We start from the raw sequence: 21,911 nt of genomic DNA on the forward strand, positions 1-21,911 counted from the left end.
GCTGCTCAACTCTTATCTTGTTTCTGTTTTCCTACGGTGAGGAGAATGATCTTTGCATTGGAAAGAACAGAATGAGATGGCTAATGGGGAATTGATACCCAAGATAAGTAAGGAGATAATTATAGAGCAACTAGATTCCCTTGGTAGAATCAAGTCACCTGGGCCAGGTGAGCACTGTCCCAGGGTTGAGAAAAAACTGGCTGATGTGATTGCTGAGCCACACTGGGAGGAAGTCATGGTGGGAGGAAGAATTATTGAAGTATGGAGAACAGCAAAAAAAATTTTCTTAGTGTAAATAATCCTTTTTTTTTATCCTCAGCTTTGTTTTAATTTTTAAAAGAGGAAAAAGAATGGAGTTTGCCAAGTCAGTGGCCTTAACTTTGAGTCCTGGAAAATTCTAGAATGCATTATTAAAGCAATGACTGGCAAACACCTAGAAAAGGAAGCAGCCTTCTGCCCCACCTTTAGTTCTCTTGCTCCACTCACAGAACCAGGTCACACTTTTGGATTTATTCTTTGTTAGCTGTCTTTGTTGCTATACTCAGTACATGTCCTTTAAAAATCCAAGTTGAGTATAGAAGAACCATTGTTGCTGTTCAGTTGTTTCAGTCATGTTTGACTCTTCATGATCCCATTTGGGGTTTTCTTGGCAGAGATACTGAAGCGGTTTGCCATTTCCTTCTCCATCTCATTTTATAGATGAGGAAACTGAGGCAAACAGGGTTAAGTGACTTGCTCAGGGTCACCTAGCTAGTAAGTGTCTGAGGCCAAATTTAAACTCAGGAAGATGAGTCTTCCTGACTCTAGGCCTGGTGCTCTTCCCACTGTGCCACCTAGCTATCCCAGGAGCACAGAATTTCAGGGTTAGAAGGGACCCTCAAAATCATCTAGTCCCATCTACACCTAAGAAACAAGTCCCTCTCCAACACCTCTGACAGGTGGTCACCCAGCCTCTGCAGAAATCCAGTGAAGAGGAGCCCACAACCTCCTGAGGTAGCCCATTCCACTTTTTGGGTAGCTCTAACCATATTAGCGCTAAATTTATCTCTTGACTATTTCCACCCTTTGCTCCTGGCTCAGCCCTTGGGTGCCAAATAGAACAAATCTAGTCTCTCTTCCTTTTCAACTATTTTAAGGCAGCTATCATGCTCCTCACTGAGTCTTCTCTCTATTCCCATATGGCGAGGACTCGAGTAATTTAAGGTTGGCCTCTTTCCCCATATGGCAGATCCATGGGACCTATGTTCCTCAACACCTCCCAGAGGGACCTCCTGTCCCCTCCACTCCCCTCACCAAACCCCCCCCCCACGCCCACCCTGGTATATCAATACTGTTCTCTCCAGACAATTCTCCTTTCTTCCTTCCCCAGGAATGCTTTTTGTTGACCCTTTAAGAAATCATTGAGAATTTTCTGGGATGACTTCCCAAGTATAATTTTAGATCACAAGGTCCATAGGACCTATTGTCACCAGACAATCAGCAAAGTATAAATCAAGCTCTGATTTGAGGTGTTTGCTGATTTACTAGGTGAAAATGCTTAAACTAGAAATTTAACAGTTGTCTCCAGTGAGCCTGTTCAAGCTGGTTCTGACGCACCCTTGATAATCTTTAAGTTTCCTTGAAATCCTGTATAATGTGGTCCTGTGATTCTAAATAGAGAAACAGAGGAATTCATGCCCTCCTATCTACAGCAGTTTCTAAGACAGTGATCATCTTTGCATAACACCTTTCTATTATATATTGGTCCCTAATTAGTTAATATTTGTAAATGCAGCAGTACAAAACATTTAATTTTTGAAAACAGCAATGAAACACCAACAATCATGTGTCTTTCCTTCCTGAACGCTACTGTGACTACTGACATGGAAGTAGTCAGTTACAATATAGCTATTTTGAGGTTGTCGGAGTCATTAAAAATGGATTCTGCCTATATTCTATTTTCTTGAGGCAGCTAGCATTTTCCTGAGATCAAATCCAGCCCCAGACACTTACTAGCTGTGTGATCCTGGGCAAGTCACTTGATCCTGTTTGCCTCAGTTTCCTCATCTATAAAATGAGCTGGAGAAGGAAATGGCAAACCACTCCAGAATCTTTGTCAAAAAAACCTCAAATGAGGTCATGAAGAATCAGACAAAGGCTGGTAGGTAGAATAAACTTCCAATTTCCCTTTTTATGGAAAAATTTCTGCCATTCATAAAAACATTTTTCTCCGCTTTCTCTTCCTCTTCTCCCCACTCCCTGTAAGACCACAGCATTTCATAGAGGTGAGATCCCTCTGTGGTTTGAATCCATCAATGTGCCTAAACCAATTTTCATTGTTTTTTAAGTTGGTTCAAGATCTTACTTTGGAGTAGAAGGACCAACACCTGTATCTACCTCGTAAACTTCTCTGAAAGCTGCCTTCTATTTATTACCCCTTGTCAAAGGCCATGATCCATGAAATTGAACTTTTAAAGTCAGTAGCAGCAGTTTGATAGAAAATGGGATTTCAACACTCAACAGTGAATTCATAAAGAGATGAAAGAAAGCAGTATCGGTCATGGCTGGTGTATGATTGGTCAAAACATGAGTAGGTGTATATCAAAGAGCCCTACCCAAAGTTTTAGGAAGTTAAATACAGCACAATACGGTGGAAAGGACACAACACTGAGAGTTGAGATACCAGGATTTGGGTCTCACTTCTGATGTTTGGAGGCACCTAAGTATCAAACTGGATAGACATCTGGCTTGAAGGCAGGAAGAACTGGGTACAGATCTGGTCTCAGATGCTGCCTGGTTGCGCAGTCTTCATTAAGCCACTAAATGTCTGTGTGCCTCAGTTTTCCCAACTGTAAATTCAGGATAAGAATATCACCTACCTCCCAGGCTTGTTTTGAGGATCAAATGACAGATGGTCATGATGTGCTCAGCATGGTGCCTGGCACATAGGTGGGCATGTAATAAATGTTTATTCCATTCCTTTAATAGCAGGGTGAACGTGGGTTGATCCCTTCACCACTACAAGCTTCATTTTCCTCATTTATAAAGCCAGGAGACTACGTGTGGTACCCATCTTTCCAGGGTGTTGTGAGGATCAAATTCTCTCTCACTTTTGAAGTGCTTTGTAAACCTTAGAGAACTCTAAACTCCATTCTGCTGTTATACGAAATTATTTTCTCAGTCAATGGCCAGTAGAACATCCGAGTTAGAATGTATGAAGAAACATTTTCCTGTTTAAAGGGGACTCCATGGTTTTCCTCAACTTGTCTTAGACTCTCCCGGAGTCCTGAATGGCTTCTTCCCTAGAGGTCCCTTTCATGAGGCCCTGTGGTTATTTTTATTCCCCAAGTACCCTCAAACAGCTTCCTAAGGTCACATGTAGTGCTAATGCTTTTAGAACTAACTAGGATTGCCTGGAATAAAATTCTGTACACGTGAATTTACGAGAAGCTGTCACTGGGCTCAATGGCAAGGCTAGAGTAATCTCCCAATAGCTGTCTTTGATAATGAGTGACTCAGTAAATTGAAATCTCATGTAATAAAGAGCTTATGATGTCCTCATTGATTCTTTTGGCCACTTTCCATCACAATCTTCTCCCCTGGGGGATTAATCCCTGTCAGCCCTCTCAAGAGAACACATAGATACCCTGCAATCAGTTTTGTGCTTTGATGAATATTAACAAAGGTCACTTGTGGACTTAGACTGTGACAGACTGAAGGAATTTTGATGGGATAGTAAATTCAACTTAGCAAGGCAGCTGGTATAGGGAAAAGAGTGCCTATACTGGAGTCAGAAGGAATAAACGACATAAGCATTTATTAAACACCTACTATGTGCCCAGGCACTATGCTAAGAACTTTACAAATATCCCTTTTGAGCCTCACAACAACCCTGGGTGGTAGGTGATATTATCATCCCCATTTTCCAGGGGAGAAAACTGAGCCAGACAGAGGTTAAGTGACATGCCTAGGGTTACTTGGCTAGTAAGTGTTTGAGGCCAGATTTGAGCTCAAGTCTTCCTGACTCCAGGCTCACCAAAGGAACTCACCAAATTGCTTCCTGATTTCCAATGGGTGGAGGAGCAGAAAGGCTCCCCTGCGGCTACCTCAGGCCATTTGGGGAGGAGTTATTCATATCATTCCAGTAATGGATGAGAGGATGACAACCTGCCTGGGTGGCCAGTCACTCTGTGAGTGTGTGTGTGTGTGTGTGTGTGTGTGTGTGTGTGTGTGTGTGTGTGTGAGTGCATACATGTACATTCTCAGGAAAAAAAATCAGAAAATTGTCTAAACCAACTCACATTTACATGGTGATTTAAATTTTGCCTCCAAAAAAGTCTGTCTCTGGCATGTCATTTTGGGTAGAGGTGACTCTTCTGGGTTTTGGAAGGCTTGGCCAGGAGAGTACAAGTTTGGGCAGATCTTACCTTGCTGACAAGAATCGTAAGATTGATAGCTGGGAAATTCATTTAGCCTAACCCTCTCATTTTTACAGAAAAGGAAACTGAGACCCAGATAGCAAAGTTAATTGCCTAGGGTCACACAGGTACTGTGTGATAGAAAGTCTGTGGATCAATTTTGCAAGGAGCAGCTTGAATAGTTCTAATACCATTAGTTATACTCCTAATAATTGAGATTTGGTATAATCCTAATGATAAGGCTAATGACATATTTATATAACACTTTGAAGATTGCAAAGCACTTTACATCCATTCCTTCATTTGAGCCTCTCAACAATCCTGTGAGGTGGATACTACAGGCATCCTCTCCATTTTACAACTGAGGAAATGAACACAGCTAGTAAAATTCAGGCTCATCCTGACTCGAAATCTAGCACCTGATTCTCTCCACGATGCTTCCCCTCAACAAAACCACACCAGTACCAGAAAGACGAACGACATAATTTCAATTCAGAGGCTACTGATCGGAAAGAAAACTAACTGGGCATCCATCATCTGTTTGGTCCTCACAGAAATCTCGTACGTAACCACTTTGTGGACAAAGCAATGAGACTTAGAGAGATGAAGTTACTTGGCTAAGGTATCATAGATGGTAAATGGCAGAGCTTGGATTAAACTCAGGTCTCCTGAGGCCAAGCCCCATGAAGTTCCCATTACACCATGCTGACTCTCTGAAAGCTTGACTGGCATGCTCAGCAAAACGAGAAAGCAGGTTTTAGTTTTTTTAGATCACTGGCAATGCATCGCAATGATTTAAGCCTCATAATAACAGCGTGGGGAGTGCTTGGGTTTGGTAAAATCCAATGTTATTTTCATGCCTCCCTGTTTCTCAGTGCTAAAGATAGAGGAAAAGAGTACAGCCAGTTCCAGATGGAATTAGAAGTCTTGCAAAAAACAAATTACAGGTAAGACGAAAAATGTATTGGAGCTGTAAGTCAGAATTGCTCTATATTTCACATGCACAGAAAATGCATCAAAAATATGTCATGTGATATACTGTATTTACATTTAGAGGATCTATTTAAAAGGATGCTTGGTGTTACTTAGGAAACGAAGTGGATTGATGGTCTGCACAGAACATGCAAATAAGGTGACCGCTGAGGAAATTGTCAGAGATGTAATGGGAAAGCATGAAATGGGGGTGGGCAAAGACTCACAAAATGACTGCATTAACTGGGAGTTGTGCCTGACTCAAAGCCTCTAATCTAGCAGGGCGCTCTATGGCCGTCACTGCCACATCCTGGCTTGACAGTCCTGGGCAGCAAGATCAGCCTGGGGCTACTAAGGAAGACCAGCTTTTTCCGGGAAAATGTCTAGAACATCTCTGAAGTCATTAGCAGCTATTAGGGCAAGACTTCAAGGTTGTTTTGTCCCTTGTTAGGAGAAGATACAGGTGTTCCACCTGAGTAAAAGGAGCAACAAGTCGTAACAAGTTTGTATGATTGCATTTAAAAGGTAGCGTGAGCATTGCCGGTATCCTCAGAGGGAGTCAGTAGTAAAACAGAGAAACAAGGACGATGGGGAAAGCCCAGGCAGGAGGACTCCAATTTAGGGGTGAGGTGGAATAAAACCCTCTTTCAACAGAGGGCAGAGTAGATTAACAGCTTCTTTCTCCTTGATTCTAGGTTCTTGAGACTGGATCCTGGTAGAAATGGACATTAACATCACCTCCTCCATGAAGTCTTCCTGATTCTCTGAAATTATTTTTCTATTATATTAATAATCAATTATTAAATTAGGTTCCAGTCTTTTCTCCTCTTTCTCTACTGAGACCCAGCTCCTGTGGAAGGTCAACCTCTGAAGGACGTGACTGATTGAGATTAACCCTAACTCTTGAGGGACATTCTCTTTGGTCTTTGAACCTCCCCAACCCCCCCCCCATTCCCAACTAGATCTTACTTCTGTTTAGAGTGTAAACAGAATCTAATCTGGGCAAATTCTTACCCCAAGAAGAGCAGTGACTTTCCTTGTACCCCTCCACTGGCATTTAGGGGGACCCAGCAGATGAAGGAGAAAACCAACCAGTCTGGGTGGAACTGGATTCTTCTGTCTTGATTGCTACAGTCAGTTGAGTCTCAAGATCAAGCCACAGTTCTCAGCAGGAGGAGCTGAAGACTCCTAGCCCACTGCGTCATTAAATGTCATTTGTCAGGGACTTTCCCTTTCAAAAAATGTTTAAGACTTCCAGGCTACCCATGTTTTTGCCTTTGGTTGCTAAAAGAAACCACCAACCATCGATCATTAGCTTACCTAATTAATAAATTGGTTATGAATTACCCAGAAACTCTGTCTCTTGGGTTTATCATTCATCACACTCCCCATGAAGAAATAATCCAGACTTTCTCCAATTTTCCCATCACTCTGACTGGTTCTCTCCTCTACATTTGCCAGATAGTGTGTTCTACTTATTTTAAAAATTGTCTTACCTTCCTCCTATATCTAAAGCAAGGCAGTGCAGTGTCTAGAGTGTTAGATTTGGAGTCAGAAAGACCTGAGTTCATAATTTAGCCAGAGACGCTTACTAGCTATGTGACTCTGGGCAAGCCATTTAACTTCTCTGTGCCTTAGTTTCCTCATCTGTAAAATGGGGATGATAATAGCACCTATAGCACAGCATTATTATGAGGATCAAGTGAGTTAACATATGTAAAATACTTTGCAAATCTTAAACTCTCTTATATTTGGTAGCTACCTTTCTATTTTATTTTTAAAATAAGCTCCTTGAGGACAAAGACTGTGCCATTCTTCATATTTGTATGTCAAGCACCTACTTTAGGCCTTAACAGTGGGGCCTTTTTTTGGGGGGGAAGGAAGGGACCTGCACATGTGCTTTTGTTGGAGAGGGAACTCCTGGTGAGAGAACTTTCTCCACCAATTTATAGTCTTAGAAAATTGCCTGGGGCACTGAGAGGTTGTCACTTGACCTGGGACACACAGCTAGAAGGTGATTTCTGAAGGCAACTCTCTAAAAAATAATTTTATTGTTTTCAATGAAAAAAGATTGATTTTCTCTCCCTCCCACATTCCTTGATCCATTGAAAAAAGAGAAAAAAAGCAAAAACTCTTGCAACAAATATGCGGTTGAGCAAAACAAATTCCAGAATTGGCCATGTCCAGAATTATATCCAGGTCTTGTAATACAGCAGGAATCTGTTTCTTCTCTGGCAGGTGGTGACTAAGCAGTCCTCTGGAATGGTGGTTGGTCAAGGTGTTAACCTGAAATCTTTCCAAATTACTTGTATTTCCAAATTTGTAAATTGTTCTGCTGGCTCTGTTCACGTCACACTGAATTAGTTCTTACAGGTCTTCCCATCACGTCTCTCTTTCGTCATCACTTAGGGCACAGTAGTAACCCATCACGTTCTTTCTTTACCTCTGCCCTGCTCCCTCTCAGTGGGTAATCAATTAAAGACATTGTGGAAGAAAACAATGAACTCAATTGTTATAAGAAAACTTGCCAAGGTGCACTTTGGATGTAAACTTGCTATAAGAGGCAGGGACTGATGAGATAGAAAGAATTCCAGTTTTGCATGACATTGATCAAGTCACTTCTGTTCTTAGGAATTTCCTCACGTGCAAAAAGGCAGCATTAGAACAGACTGCAGAAACTCAGAGTTGGAAGGGACCCGGGAAGTCATTGAGCCCAACTCACACATGAGAAGTCCTGATTCAACACACTCAGATCCCGGTGTGGGGTCCAGACTTTCCTTGAATACCTCCACTAAGGGGACCCACCACCTCCCAAGGCAACCAGTTCCTTCTTGGATCTCTCTAACTGACGGCAGCTTTTCCTTACATTAAGCCTCAGTCTTTCACTTTACAATTTCTGTCCATTATGCCCGGTTCTGCCAAGTATATGAAATAAAACCCAATAGAAATCTAGATGGCTTATTGGACAGGTCAACGGACCTGAGTTCAAATGTGTCCTCAGATGTTAACTATCTATGTGACTCTGGGCCAGTCACTTAATCTCTTTGTGCCTCAGTTTTCTCGTGAGTAAAATGGTAATGATCATAGCCCCTCCTTCCCAGGTTTGTTGTAAAGATGAAATGAGATAATATTTTAAAGTGCCGTGCAAACCTTGAAGTGCTATATAAATGCTCACTATTAGGATTAAGACCTGATGGTCTAAATAGGAGCAATTTCTAACCTTGACATGCAATTATGTTTTACAAATCCCTCTTCCTGATGAAACCTTTCAAGTACTTGGAGAAAGTTCCATGTTTTCTTTCTTTCTTTTTTTTTTAATAACTTTTTATTTTCCCCAGTTACCTGCAAAAACTATTTTTAACATTTGTTTTTTTAAAAGTTTGAGTTCCAAATTCTCTCCCTCCCCTCCTCTCATCCCCATCCCACTCCTTTTTCTAAAGTTTCTTTCAGTTAAAAAATCCAGGAGAGCCTCGGAGCTCCTGTGAACTGTGTTTTGCTACATTAACTATTTGCTTGGCCCCTATGGCACGTTCTGAGACAATAGACGGGTGTAATCAACATGCCTCAGGGAAAACCCTCAAGGTCTGAGCATCATGGATGTGTTGAACACCAGAGGCTGACTATCTCCCATCCAAGGGCTGGTTCACATAGCCCTTGTGTTAGCAGCTGGAGGAGCAGGGACTGAGTCTGTTTAACTTGCTTTTATAAAATACCCAGCATGGCCTGTGCCCAGGGGACTGATGACAGATCAGAACTGGAGACAACCATCTCGTCCTTCAGCAGGAGTTCTGGGCAACAAATGCCTTGGGTTCTAAGAAATAGTTTTCAGTCACAAGCCATTGAGGGCAGAGAAGGCAATCCCAGCAGCGTTTAGGAGGGAGTTCTCAGTAGCATGCATCAGAGAATAGCAAAGTGAGGTAGCTGTACTCCCCTGCCCCTCTTTCTTGGTCCCTCTCCTGTAAAAAAGTATTTGACTTTATAGCTCAGAGAAGAGATTTCAGGCCAGTGAAACACGCTTGATCATAGCAAGTTGGGAAGAAGCAAAACACTGTTACTTGTTTAGGGGAGCAGCTGGTTCTCTATCTTGTGGGAATTGAACTTTTTTAAGATTATAATTCATTGTCAACATCTATCTTCAAAGTTGCTTGTTCATGATGTGTGGGAAGAAGAGTGAAGTCCAGCTCGTTAGGTGGGCTCTTCAGATTGCCACTCTTGAAATAATATTCATGTTTTAGAAAGACCAGCCACTGTTTGTTACGAGGGTTTTGTTTGGAAAATATATTCAGTTGGAGAGAACAGTGGGAGGGAGAGATAATAAATGCTTGTAAAAATAGAATCAATTAGTTGGAAAAAAATGCTCTTCTCTGTCCTTCCAGTAAGATGTGCTTACAGAAGTGGAGCCTGGACGGAATTGGGGGAGCTTTGCTCCAGGTCCTGACATCTGTGAGTTGCACTTCCACCTCAGTGGGGCATGATCCCTCTGAAGGGGCTCTTGTCCCCATGTTTTGTGTTCCTTTGAAGGCCTGTGCCCCAGTGGGGATTGGGGAAACTCTGGTCGTGGGAAAGGAAGAGGGAGCAGGGGTATTGGTGGTGGTGGTTGGGGCCAGGGCAAGTCCTCTTTCTCCACCTTTGCATCTGTTGTCAGCTGGTCTCTCTCAGTGCCTACCTGCTGCCCCTTTCCTCCCCTGCACAGGCACAGACCAGACTCTGGAGGTTGGTTCTCTGCCCCACCTCCCCCATTTATCCCAGGTGCCAGACTGTCTAGTTATGGGTCTACCAGCTACCTGCAGCCTCGAGGCCATATATGTCCCTCTAGGTCCTTAAGTGTGGCCCTTTGACTGAATCCACACTTCACAGAACAAATCTTTTTATTAAGGGACCTTGAATTTCTAGGCCATTTAATAAATGAGATAGCCATTCACCACCATCAACGTGTGATTGAGGGATGACAGTAGATACCAGAAAAGGGTCTAAAATGCCAACATAGAGGTCTTGAGGATTTTAAGGTTAAGGAAGGACAACTGGAGATTAGCAGCCCCAGGGCCAGGTTGCTCCTATACTTGTCCTTGTCCTGGAAATATGGATCACAAATCCACTGATGAGGACTGGGGAAGGGGGTTGGTCCCAGGATTGTCACTTATGTTCTGTTCAACCATCAGCTAATCACTTTCCATCTCTGTGGCTGGGCTTCATCAGCTGGAAAAAAGGGGTTGTCCTAGGTAACCCCTAAGGCCCCTTCCAGCTCTAAATATGAGCCATGCTGCCTAGGAGAAGCAGAACTCAGGTGGTGGGGTTCTGAAGAGTGTGGAGGCTTTGGAGAAAATCAGAGCCAGAGAAATGGTAGGCAAAGAGACACTGGGATACAGAGAATTAAAGACAAATTGATCTGGCCTGGAAGGTCTGGGGAAAAGTCTGTAAGAAGGGTCCAGGGGCTAGGAAAAGGCCCCAAACAACCCAGGATTCCTATGGGTCACATCCATGAGGAATGGGTCAGCAGGAAGGTATTAAGGTCACAGCTTCAGCTAAAATTCCCAAAGGATGGATGCACCTGGAATCCAAATGGGAAAGGGACTTAGTCCAGGAGCCAAAATAGGGGCTCACAAGAAGATCTGGAACCCTCAGGGATGTGGATTATGAGAAAGGGCTGGAGGGACAAGGGCTATCCCTTCTAGGGCAAAGACCATGATTCTTTGTCTAAAAGGGAAATGATGAAAAAGGTGGTAGCTAGCCAGGGGAAGCTTAGTGTTTTAAGCCTAAAAGCAACTGAGTAACATGGAAGAACATACTTCATGTTCTAAAATTACCTCATGTGGTATCAAATTGCCACATGAACCCACTGTGTGTATTGGACTGTGGTGGGCAGGATGGGAGAAAAGCAGAAACATTAATTAGAGTGGGCATTTATCTAGGACTTTTGGGTTTTCAAAGCCCCTCATTTCATTGGATTCTCACAATGACCTCCCAATGAATGTCCCTGTGAGGTAGGTGCTGTTATTATCCCCATTTTGCAGTTGAGGAACCTGAGGCAGGTAGAAATTAAGTGACCTGCCTCTGGTCACACACCTACTAAGTATTTGAGTTGGGAATTAAACACAAGTCTTCTTGACTTCCAAGTCCAGAGCTATTCACTAGGCTGTGTGTTTCTCATGGGGAATGTGAATGTCTAAAGAAGATGAAATGTTGCATAAAGGGGTTTCCTTTTCTTTTCATCCCTCTCTGTCATTCACTCCCTGTGGGGCAAGTTGCTATATCTCTCTGGGCCTCAGTTTCCTCAGCTGTAAAGTGGGTAGTTGGATATGATTTCTAATATCCCATTCCCATTCTGCATCTATGATTCTGTGAATCTATCCATTGAGCAACAGCTGAACCTGTGCTCCAGCAAGCAAAAGGAAAGGGGCACCTGGTGGGGGAGCTGCCCCTACTGCCCCAAGAATTGTAGCATAGAGTACAAAATAGCGATATCAGGTCACTGTCACTCTTGTGTGGGACAGAGAGCTCTTTAGGAAATGAACCCAATGACTCACAAAATAATCTCTATGAAGGAGCTAGGAATGCCTTGCATCTTCAGGATGGATAAATCTCTCCCTTTCCCCCTTACACACCCTCTAAATTACAGCCAAACTGACCTTGCTAACCTCTCTGTGAGACATTTCATCCCATCTCCCAGTCTTTGTAAATCTCTCTTCCCTGTCTGGAAAATATTCCCTCCTGACCCCTGACTCTTAGAAGCCTTGGCTTCCATCGAGCTCAGAGGCCTCCCACATAGGGCTTCAGTTTCTATCCCCTCATGTTACTTCGTAGGATTGAAGCCATATGCCAGGAATCAAAGAAAAAAGAAAAATCGTCCTTCCCCCCAAGGGTCTTGCATGCTAACAGGGGTAGAAAACATGTATACATACAAAAAAACAGTTTTTGTCTTTGTACCCCCAGCACCTACACTAGTGCCTGGCCCACAGCAGTTGCTTAAGAAATGCTTGGGGAATGAATTGATTTCTTTTTTTCTTTCAGAGAAAGTGCTTCAGAATAATATTCACCTGGAACCATTATTGTTCACTGAGACCTGAAGTATATTTTACCAGGTGCTTTCCTCGCTGGTAATGAATGTGCTTATTCCTCCAGCTCCACTTGCTACAGGTGAGTTCCAGGTTTTCTGATTGATTGAGGCTTGACAATTAACTAGTGAGTAGCAAAAGCAGCAGCCATGTAATCCTCGGGGGAAATAACACCCACACCCACACATACACTTCCATAGGCTAATGAATATGACTAGCTATCAGAGGGCCTCATAAGAGCTCATCCATGTTTCAGGCTGTTTTTCCTCCTTTATAAAAATGGTCTCCACCAAAATGTCCGTGGTCCCCTCTTTGCTGGTTTTCTTCCTGATTACCTTGATGACTTATGGCAAGGAAGAACCTACCTGTAGACTGCTGGGAAAGTTTGATTTACATGGGTATGTGGAATCCACAAACCACTCACTAATTATAGGAGGAATGTCTCCTATTCACTCCCGGACCATTCCAGAAAATGAGTCTGTTTTGGAGCCGGTATCAGCCATATGTGAAGGGTAAGTCCTGGTCAATTTGGGGGAAAGGAGGAGGAGTGTGGTGGAATAGAAATTCAGGAGAATTGGGTTCCACCCCTGACTTTGCCACTGTTGGGGGATGCTTGGAAAATACATTGAACCACTCTGGGACCGTCTCACTTTCTGATTAGACTTTTATCTTTCAGAATCCTTCCATTCCAGGGTTCTAAGATCATTTTGAAAACCAAAAAGTCCAGTTAAGTACTTGAATGTTACAATGATACTTTTCAGAGAGAAAATGTTCGGATCTGCCTACCATGGATGTCATTCAGAAATCTGGTTCATTTTTTGGCCAAACTTTTCCAGTCAGGCTCACAGAAACTGTTTATGGGGGCTCTGTTCTATTTTAGAGCTCATATTAATGATCCCCGAAGAATTCCACCAATTATTAGAAATGCTGGTCACCTCTAGAGCTGAGCTGTAGGATTGAAGATTTGCAATTTTGTGTCCCTTCTGTCATAAGAAAGCAAAACATGGGACAGAATTCCATAGCATGTCAAGTTCACAAATCTTTCCCTCTGGAATTCAACATGAATTTCATGCTTTACAAAACTGTTCTTTCCTTCTATGGCATTTTTGTAATACATTTGAAATGTTTTAAATGGGATAAATAAGATGGCATTTTTACTTTGCAAATCAAGAGGTAACTCTAGACATAACTCATCTTGCTTATTTCCTTTCTGAGCTATATTTTTTTTCCTCCCACTTCCTATATTAAGGAAAGGGGAAAGAGATGAGAAATAAAAGGTCGCAGAAGGTTTGTTTAACACAATGGTTTTCAAAGTTGTGTTGAGACCCCTGGGGGTCCCTGAAACACTTTCAGAGAGTCTTCAAAATAAAACTTTTTTTTTTAAAAGCAAGATGTTTTAATTTCTAATATGGTAAATTTTGATGGATATAATCCACATAAACAAAAGCTCCTTGGAGGGGTTCTACATATAAAAGGACCCTGAGACTACAAAGTTTGGGTACCACCAATCGAATGCGCCCAGAGTTTGGTCACCACTTCTTACCATAGTGTAAGTTTTCACTTCTTCAGAGCCTCAAACCAATCTGAACCAAAGACTGAAATCTCATTGTTAGAATATAGTTCAGGCAAATGAGTGGGATCACTGCACTGTTCCCTCTAAGGGAAAAAATCCTAACATGCTTTCTGAGCCATAAAATGTGGACAAATGTGGAATGCTATTCATGAGTACATTTATACAGCAATCATTTTTTGTCTTCAATGACTATAAGACTGTGACTATCGGGATAGCAAAGCTTTGACCTAAGCCAGTGGTTCTCAGACTTTAATGCTGCCTTGTTTCCGTTCCTTACTCTACTTCCTAGTCCTCTCATAATTCCCTTATATTGACATCTAATCCAACCAATACAAAAACACATAAATAGAGTGATGAAGAAATTAATCTCTCCCCACCCCCAATTTGCTCATTGTCAAAAAAAAAAAGGGCAAGAAAACCCAAAGTAGTAGAATGCCTATACTATCGAGAAAGGGGAGAGTCAATGAGATGTGCGCGCACACACACACACACACACACACACACACACACACACACACACAGAGACATATTTTCAGGAGAAGGCCAATTTTCCCTCCATTTTTAAAAGTTGAGAGTGGATCAAGGCACAAAAAGGCAGTAGAGTTATTTGTATTTGTGACATAGCTCCTGACTAGACAATGGACTCCAGAAGAGAGGTGCTTGGGTTTATTGAAGCTTGTATTTCCCTTAGAGTCTACCATGGTTATGCTGACATCCTGATTTCTCTTATCTCATCTTAGGTTCCTAGAAGTAATACCCCCCTCACTGTCTGTTGGGGCTTCTCCAGTGGGAACCTGACATAGATTTCCCAGGGCTATATCCCGAGGGAAGGTTGAATCCCCACCAAATCTGTTGGCACTAGGCAGGGAGATGGAAGGGTAATCAAAAGATTCTTTTCTCACTTTCCCATACTTGGGGCCAGTGGCCTTCAAAGTAAGGGAGTGTACAGATGTGGCATGATTAAAGGTATGTAGGGAGGGCCCCCACATTGACCTCCCAGGAAGAGAATAATGAATCTGGTCTCCCCATCATCTTGCCTCATAAAACTTGTTCTAGGATTACAGAAAATGGGAGGGGGTAAGTGATTAAAGAACCCAAGGGAAGCTGTTCTGGGGACACTGAAGATTTGAAGGGGTATTTTTGTTCATGTGAGGCTAACCGAAGCAAAGTTTAAGGAGTACATTGAAGGGGCCCAGCAGGGAATGAAGGATGAAAGGGTTAGTAATAGGATAAGAGGTCATCATTCTGGTGGCAATCAATAAAAAAAAGCATTTGTTATGTACTTACTATGTGCTGAGCAATGCCAAGAGCCAGGCGTATACTAAGTGCTTGTTGAATGAATTAATTAGATTATCCAGGGATATGAATATTTGTACTATCTACATTTATAGGATTGTGGTAAAGGTCATTCATTTATTATCTATTTATTTGCTTATTTATCTATTCATCCACTCATTTATTTTTTCATTTGTTCACTCAAGAAAGGTTTATTAAGCTCCTACAGTGTACAGAGACATCTAACTATCTGAGTTATTATGTTTAGTTATGATCTGTAATCAAATGGAATAATACAAATGAGCTCCTTGAAAGCAGGGAGTTTGTTTTTGTTTTTTGCCTTCCTTTGTATCCCTAACCCTTAGCACAATGCCTGATACATAGTTATTGCTTAATAAATGCTTGTGATTGCTTTTGACCACAAATATAAAGTGACTTTATAAATACAAAGTGTTACATCAATGTGAGTAATTGTCATGGTTATTATTAGCAACATTTTTACCATTAAGACCATCTTCCTGCCTCCCTTACTAAAGTGTCAGAAATTATGCAGCTTTGTTCCTGCTGCTGCTCTCCAGGGGATCCTGAAAAAAATAGTGATTGGCTGGAAAGGGACAAAGTAGAAAATGATTCTGATGCATCTCCAACGGTATGCCAAGATTCAATCTACTTTCTAGCTTTTTAATAGGATTTGCTCCAAAAACAGAGGGCTACTTTAGAAAATAGTGCACCTATGTCTTTGACTGCAGACATGACTGTACTCTTGATATTTTCTCCAATGCATCAGAATTCCGTTTTATTAAGGTTCATTTGAGTGGAAGTAGGTCTATTCATACAGTGTGTCATCTTACACTCTGGATAGACCCTAAGTCTGTCACTGCTGATGGACCACACTGGTATCAGTCAGTGTATGTCCTCCTTAGACTCAGTTTACATGCCAGGTGGTGTTAAAAACACAGCGGCTCTCCTGTTGTGCTTTCCTCCTTTCCAGCTCTCCTTTTGCTTCTTACCCTCAAAGAATGGACCCCTTCATGTTGGACAGGCTGTTCGATGGATGATGGACCCTGAACAAGATGTGGCACTAACCTTTTCTGGCTGAGCATCACTGTTAATGTTTCAATGTCTTACTAACAGAAAGTGGGCGTGACTTGCTCTAGAGGATCCAGAGAACAACCAAAGCAATTTAAATGCAAATGCAACTGCCCACCCATGTGAACTTGACCATGACGGATTTTATAGCTCCTTGTGGTCACTTTCACTTGTTAACTTAGCCCCTTGAGAAAAGGCTGTTTTCAAGCCTACCACATCTGAGTCAGGTTATGGGAAGAAGGGTTTTCCTTACTTGCCTTGTGCAGAGAGCCAGGGGGGCAACCAGGTATTTCAGGGCTCAAGAAGGAACTGGTAGTACTGAAGAGAAGTAAGTCACCATCCCTGATGTAGGCCTGTTTGGTAGGAAAAGAGTCATCAGAGGAAATGCTCAACTCAAAGTGCTATTCATTTTGCCACCATGGGTGGCTGGCCTGTCAGACATGGCTTCCTGCAGCCTATGATACCATCTCAATCATGGAGGGAGGGATATGTGTTTGAAGAGCATGTTTTTCATTGGAATGATTCATTCAGATCACTTTAATAAACATGCATTTAGCACTTACCTGGGCACTGTGTTGGGCTGGGGATCAATGTCTACCCTCAATGAGCTTATAATCAGTAAATTGGGGTTGGGTGGGAAGATAAGTAAACAGTAAAGTACATACATGATGATTTTTGGAAGGGTGATTATTTGCAGCTGGAAGGATCAGGAAAGGTCCCTTGTTGAAGGTGCCAGTTGAGTTGATCCTTGAAATAAGCTAAGCACCTCAAGAGTCAGAGATGAGGAAAGAATGTGTGCCAGATATGGAGTGGAAAGTCACAGAGGTGGGAAATATAAGGGGCATAACAAGAAGGTCACTTCGGTTGGAATGTAGAATGTGGCTGGAGGTATAATGTGAAATCAGTTTAGACAGATAAACTGGAACCTGATTTTGATTTTCTTTAAGTCTCAAACAGAAGAGGCTGTATTTTATCCTTCTGACAGTTGAGACCAAAATGGTGTGTGAAGATGGCATCTAGCCCTAGACAAATGTAGAATATTAATCAGATCCAGTGGATTTTAGCATGACTTACATCTTTAGATGGACTTCAGAGTGCTTTTAAAGTTTCCAGTCCATCTGAAATCCTCCTAGGTTTCTCCAGAGCTGCCCCTTTCAACATTTCTTACTGTATAATAGTATTCCATTACATCCAGATAACGTAATTTGGCCATATCCCAATTGATAGACTTCCCCTTAGTTTCCAGTTCTTTGGCATTTCAAAAAGAGCTGCTATAAAATTTTTTGTTCACATGAATCCTTTTTCTCTTTCTTTGATGTCTTGGGGAGTATAGGCCTAATAGTGGTATCAAAGAGTATGTAAAGTTTAGTAACTCTTGAGGCATAATTCCAAATTCTTTTCCAGAATAATTGAACCAATTCACAGCTCCATAAACAATTCATTAGTTCACCTATTCTCTCACTGATGGGGAACAGGACATGGGCCCCTAAAAGAAAAAGACCATGTCTTTACCCCTGAACTTTCCTACGCATTTCTACCCAGATACTCAATATCCTTTTAATTGTCCTTTTATTGTGGCCCTACCATTTAATTCCTTTCCTTGTCTACACCTGGCCCAACCCAGGCTACTTGCCACTCCTTAATCCCATCCAGATCTTCCCACAGTCTTTTTCTGTATAAAAGTATCAGTCCCATCCTCATCGAATTCACAGATTCACTTAGAATCTGGCCTGCTTCTATTGGTGTTGCAAAAAACTCGGCACTTTAACTGGAAGACTTCAGTGGTCAAATTCTTTTGAGGCAGACCCACCCTGTACCCTTGCATTTTGGGGTTCCCAGGACCCCAAACTGCAATACCACAACACTTCTAACAATTGTAATTTTCCATGTTTGGGTGTGTGATGGTACCTCAGAGTTGAAATTTGTGCTTCTCCTGTTATTAGTGATTTGGAGCATTTTTTCATCTAGTGGTAGATAACTTGCCTTTCATCTTTTTTTTTTCAGCCAAAGACAAGGTTTATTAGAACATCCGCCATATTGGCCAACCTCTTAAGGAACCTGAACATTACTGAGGTATTGGCTAGATTATAAGCATCTGAGCAGTGGCTAGATTTTAAGAATCTGAGCATCTTAATGGAGACAAGATACATTTTATATTCAGAGGTTGTAGGAGGGATCTAGGAAAGATCTTGATGGGAGTGACTGGGAGGCTTAGAATGGGGTCTAGATAGGGTCAAGGGTGGGAAGTAGCCAGGGGCCATCAGGAGGTAATAGACAATGGAGGGCTGGTCTAGGTTAAGGGGAACAGAACTGGGAGATTGGACATAGGTGATAATGAAAGGCCAGTTGATAGGATTATAGCCTCAGGGGAACACCAGAGACCTTCTTGATCAAGTGGGAGAATTCAAGGAGAATCTCTTAGACAAATGGGACCCAAATTCTTTTTGGGGTAAGGGGCAAAGGTCTCAGCTTGGGCCCATACCCCATCATTGATAGGGAACCATATGTTGAGGTCTAGAGGTTTAGGGGTGCTGGGACCCCAAAATCACAACATGTGGTTCCTGCTCAAATGAGTTTGACCCAAGTCTTCTTTCAGCCAAAGACAAGGTTTATTAAAACATCCTCCATATTGGCCAGACTCTTAAGGAATCTGAACATCATTGAGCTATTGGCCAGATTATAAGAATCTGAGCAGTGGTTAAATTTTAAGAGTCTGAGTCACTTGCCCTTCATCTTTTGAGAAATGCCTTTTCATATATTTTGAACACATAACTATTGGAGAGTGGCTCTTGTTCTTAAAGATTTGTTTCAGTTTCTTATGCATCTTGAATATCAGACCTTTGTCAGCGAAATTTGTTGTAAATCACCCCCTTTTAGCTGTCTTCTAATTTTAACTGTATTAGTGATTTGTTTGAGCTAAGCCATTTTAATTTTCTGCAATCAGTATTGTTCATTTAACCTTCTATGATCTTTTATATTCCTTGCTTTGTCAATATTTTTCTCTCTACCTATTATTATAAAAGGTATTTCTATATTCCTCTAATTTCTTTATGAATTGATTATTCACATAGTGATAAGTAGCTTTTATATAGTGCTTTGAGGTTTGCAAAGCACTTTACAAATATTCTCATTTTATAATCACAACTCTGGGAGGTAGCTGCTACTATCAGCCCTATTTTATAGATGAGGAAACTGAAGCAGATAATGGCTAAGTGACTTGCCCAGGGTCACATAGCTAAGCTGGATTTGAAGCCTGGGTGTGTGAAATACCTAGGTCATGTATCCATATGAAGCATTTTTGTGGTACATGGTGTGAAATCTTGGTCTATAACTAATTTCTGCCAGATAGCTTTCTGGTTTTCCCACCGGGTTTTGTCAAATAATAAGTCCTTACACTTAGTAGTTGGAGTCCTTAGCTTTATCAGATACCATGCTATGATGTTCAATTACTTCTGGGTCTTTTGTATCTAATCTATTCCACTGATCAACTTTTCCATTTTTTAACCAATAACAAATAGTTTTGATGATTACTGCTTTATAGTATAGTTTGAGAACTGGTACTGGTAGGCCTCCTTCTTTCCAACTTTATTTTTCATTAATTTTCCTTTCATTTCCCTTTTTTTTTTTCATTTTTTCCTTTCATTATTTTTTTTTCTAATTTTAAAAAATAGCACTTTGCTAGTTTTATTGGTATGACATCAAACCTGGAAATTAACTTAGGTAGCAATTGCACTCCGCTCTCCTAATCTTGTTGGTCCTCTATTCCTCTGTATCTTACTCCCTAAAGAGAACAGAGACCCCAACAGCAATCAGTCAGCAAGCATTGAAGGATGATTCTATATATTGATCAATATTACTTGGATGTGAATTTACATTATGTTACTTCATATATGCTTTGTATTTTTCCATTTGTGTATGTGTTGTGTACTCCCAGTAGTCTCTCTCCATCCCAGTCCATCCTCTACTCAGTTGTCAAATTGATTTACTTCAGCACCAGTCTGACCATTCCCTCCTACCCCTCAATAAATTCCACAGGCTCCCTATTCCTTCCAGGAGCCTTTGTTTGGCTTTAAAAACTCATCATAGCTTGGTCCTTTCCAGTCTTATTATACTTTACTCCCCTTCACAAACTCTCTGAACCAGTGACATGGGTTTTCTTGCTATTTATTCCGTAAGACATTCCATCTTCAGTCTTCCTGCATTTTTCTCTGGCTCTGCCTCATGCTTGGAATGCTCTCCCTCCTCATCTCCCTGTCCTGGACTTCTTGGCTTCCTTTACATCCCCTATAAAAATCTTACCTTCTACAAGATGCCCTTTAATACCAATCAGTAAGAATCAGGAATTTATTAAGCACTTACTATGTGGAAAGCACTGGAGGGACAAAGCAAAACAAAAGGCAGTACCTGCCCTTTAGGAGCTTACAGTCCAATGAGGGAGGCGACGTACAAAGGACAATGTACAAATGAGATATAAACAGGACAAACTGGAAATAATCCCAGAGGAAAGGCGCCAAGATTAGGGAGGACTAGGAAAGGCTTAATGTTGTGTCTTGTTTCTGAGACCATCTCTGATGTATCTGGTCTATATTAAGTCAACAGAGATGGTTGTTTGAATATTGTTTCCCCCATTAGACTGTGAGCTCCTGAGAGCCAAGAAAGGGGAGAGAAACAAGTCTTTTCTTTGTTTTTCCAATGCCTAGCACAATGCCCAGCACATAGCAAATGTTTAATAAATGTTTGTTGACTTGACTGATTTCCTGTTTCAAAAAAGAAAATAGTTTTTTGCCCAGATTTAGAGCTCTTAGGGTGTTATTTATCCTGGAAGTTGTAGAGACACAAATTTAGGCTCAATGAAAAGAAAAGCTTTCTGCCCATTAGAGTTATTCCAGAGTGGCATGGCCTGCTTGGAGTTTGGAGTGGGTAGGGCTCCCCCATGACAACAAAAGCTGGATGCTTCTTGTCTGATCTACTGTAGAGGATATGCCCGTTCTCATAGGCATTGAACCAGGCAGCCTCTGAGGTCTCTCTTAATGCTGAAATCCTGGGAACGTGGGGTTTCCATAGACAATCAGTTCCTTGCACAGTTCTGCAACGCTCTCTTGGACTGCTCCAATTTTATTTTCTTCTGGCAAGACCCTTTCATAGGGTACAGGGTAACCAGGAAGTGACTCAGAAATCATAGTTGCCATTTTTTATTTCATTGGTGTGAGAAACTACTAATGTGCAAACTCCTTCCCCTATGGCAGTAGGTGACTCACCAGTGATTTGCAGGCTTAGAGAGGAGAGAACATGTAAAAGATAAGCATTTCAGATGATTTGAGTAGGGGGCAAGAATATCTAGGGGAAAGGCTTTCTCTAGGATAAGCTGAGTCTTGGTGGAAGTAAGGGATTCTAAGAGACCAAGGTGAGGAGCGAGGGTATGCCAGTCATGGGGGACAGCCTATACAAAGCCATTGAGAGAGGAAATGGAATGCTGTGTCTGGAAGGCACCAGACAGGTCAGTTTGGCTGGATAGCAGAGTATACGAAGTAGGGAGGGGTAATGTGTAAGAAA

General features: G+C 41.8%; 1 protein-coding gene across 1 annotated transcript in view; it reads left to right on the forward strand.

Moving 5' to 3' along the window:
• Positions 1-12,760: 12,760 nt before the first annotated feature.
• LOC110210208 (vomeronasal type-2 receptor 1-like) overlaps positions 12,761-21,911 on the forward strand; it is a 52,218-nt gene continuing 43,067 nt past the window's right edge. The window contains 1 exon segment of the mRNA XM_020989057.1: positions 12,761-12,933. Coding sequence (XP_020844716.1) covers positions 12,761-12,933 — 173 coding nt within the window.

This window comes from Phascolarctos cinereus, unplaced genomic scaffold (assembly GCF_003287225.1).
Source record: "Phascolarctos cinereus isolate Bilbo 61053 unplaced genomic scaffold, phaCin_HiC Scaffold_7;HRSCAF=346, whole genome shotgun sequence".
NCBI classification, from domain to species: Eukaryota; Metazoa; Chordata; class Mammalia; order Diprotodontia; family Phascolarctidae; genus Phascolarctos; species Phascolarctos cinereus.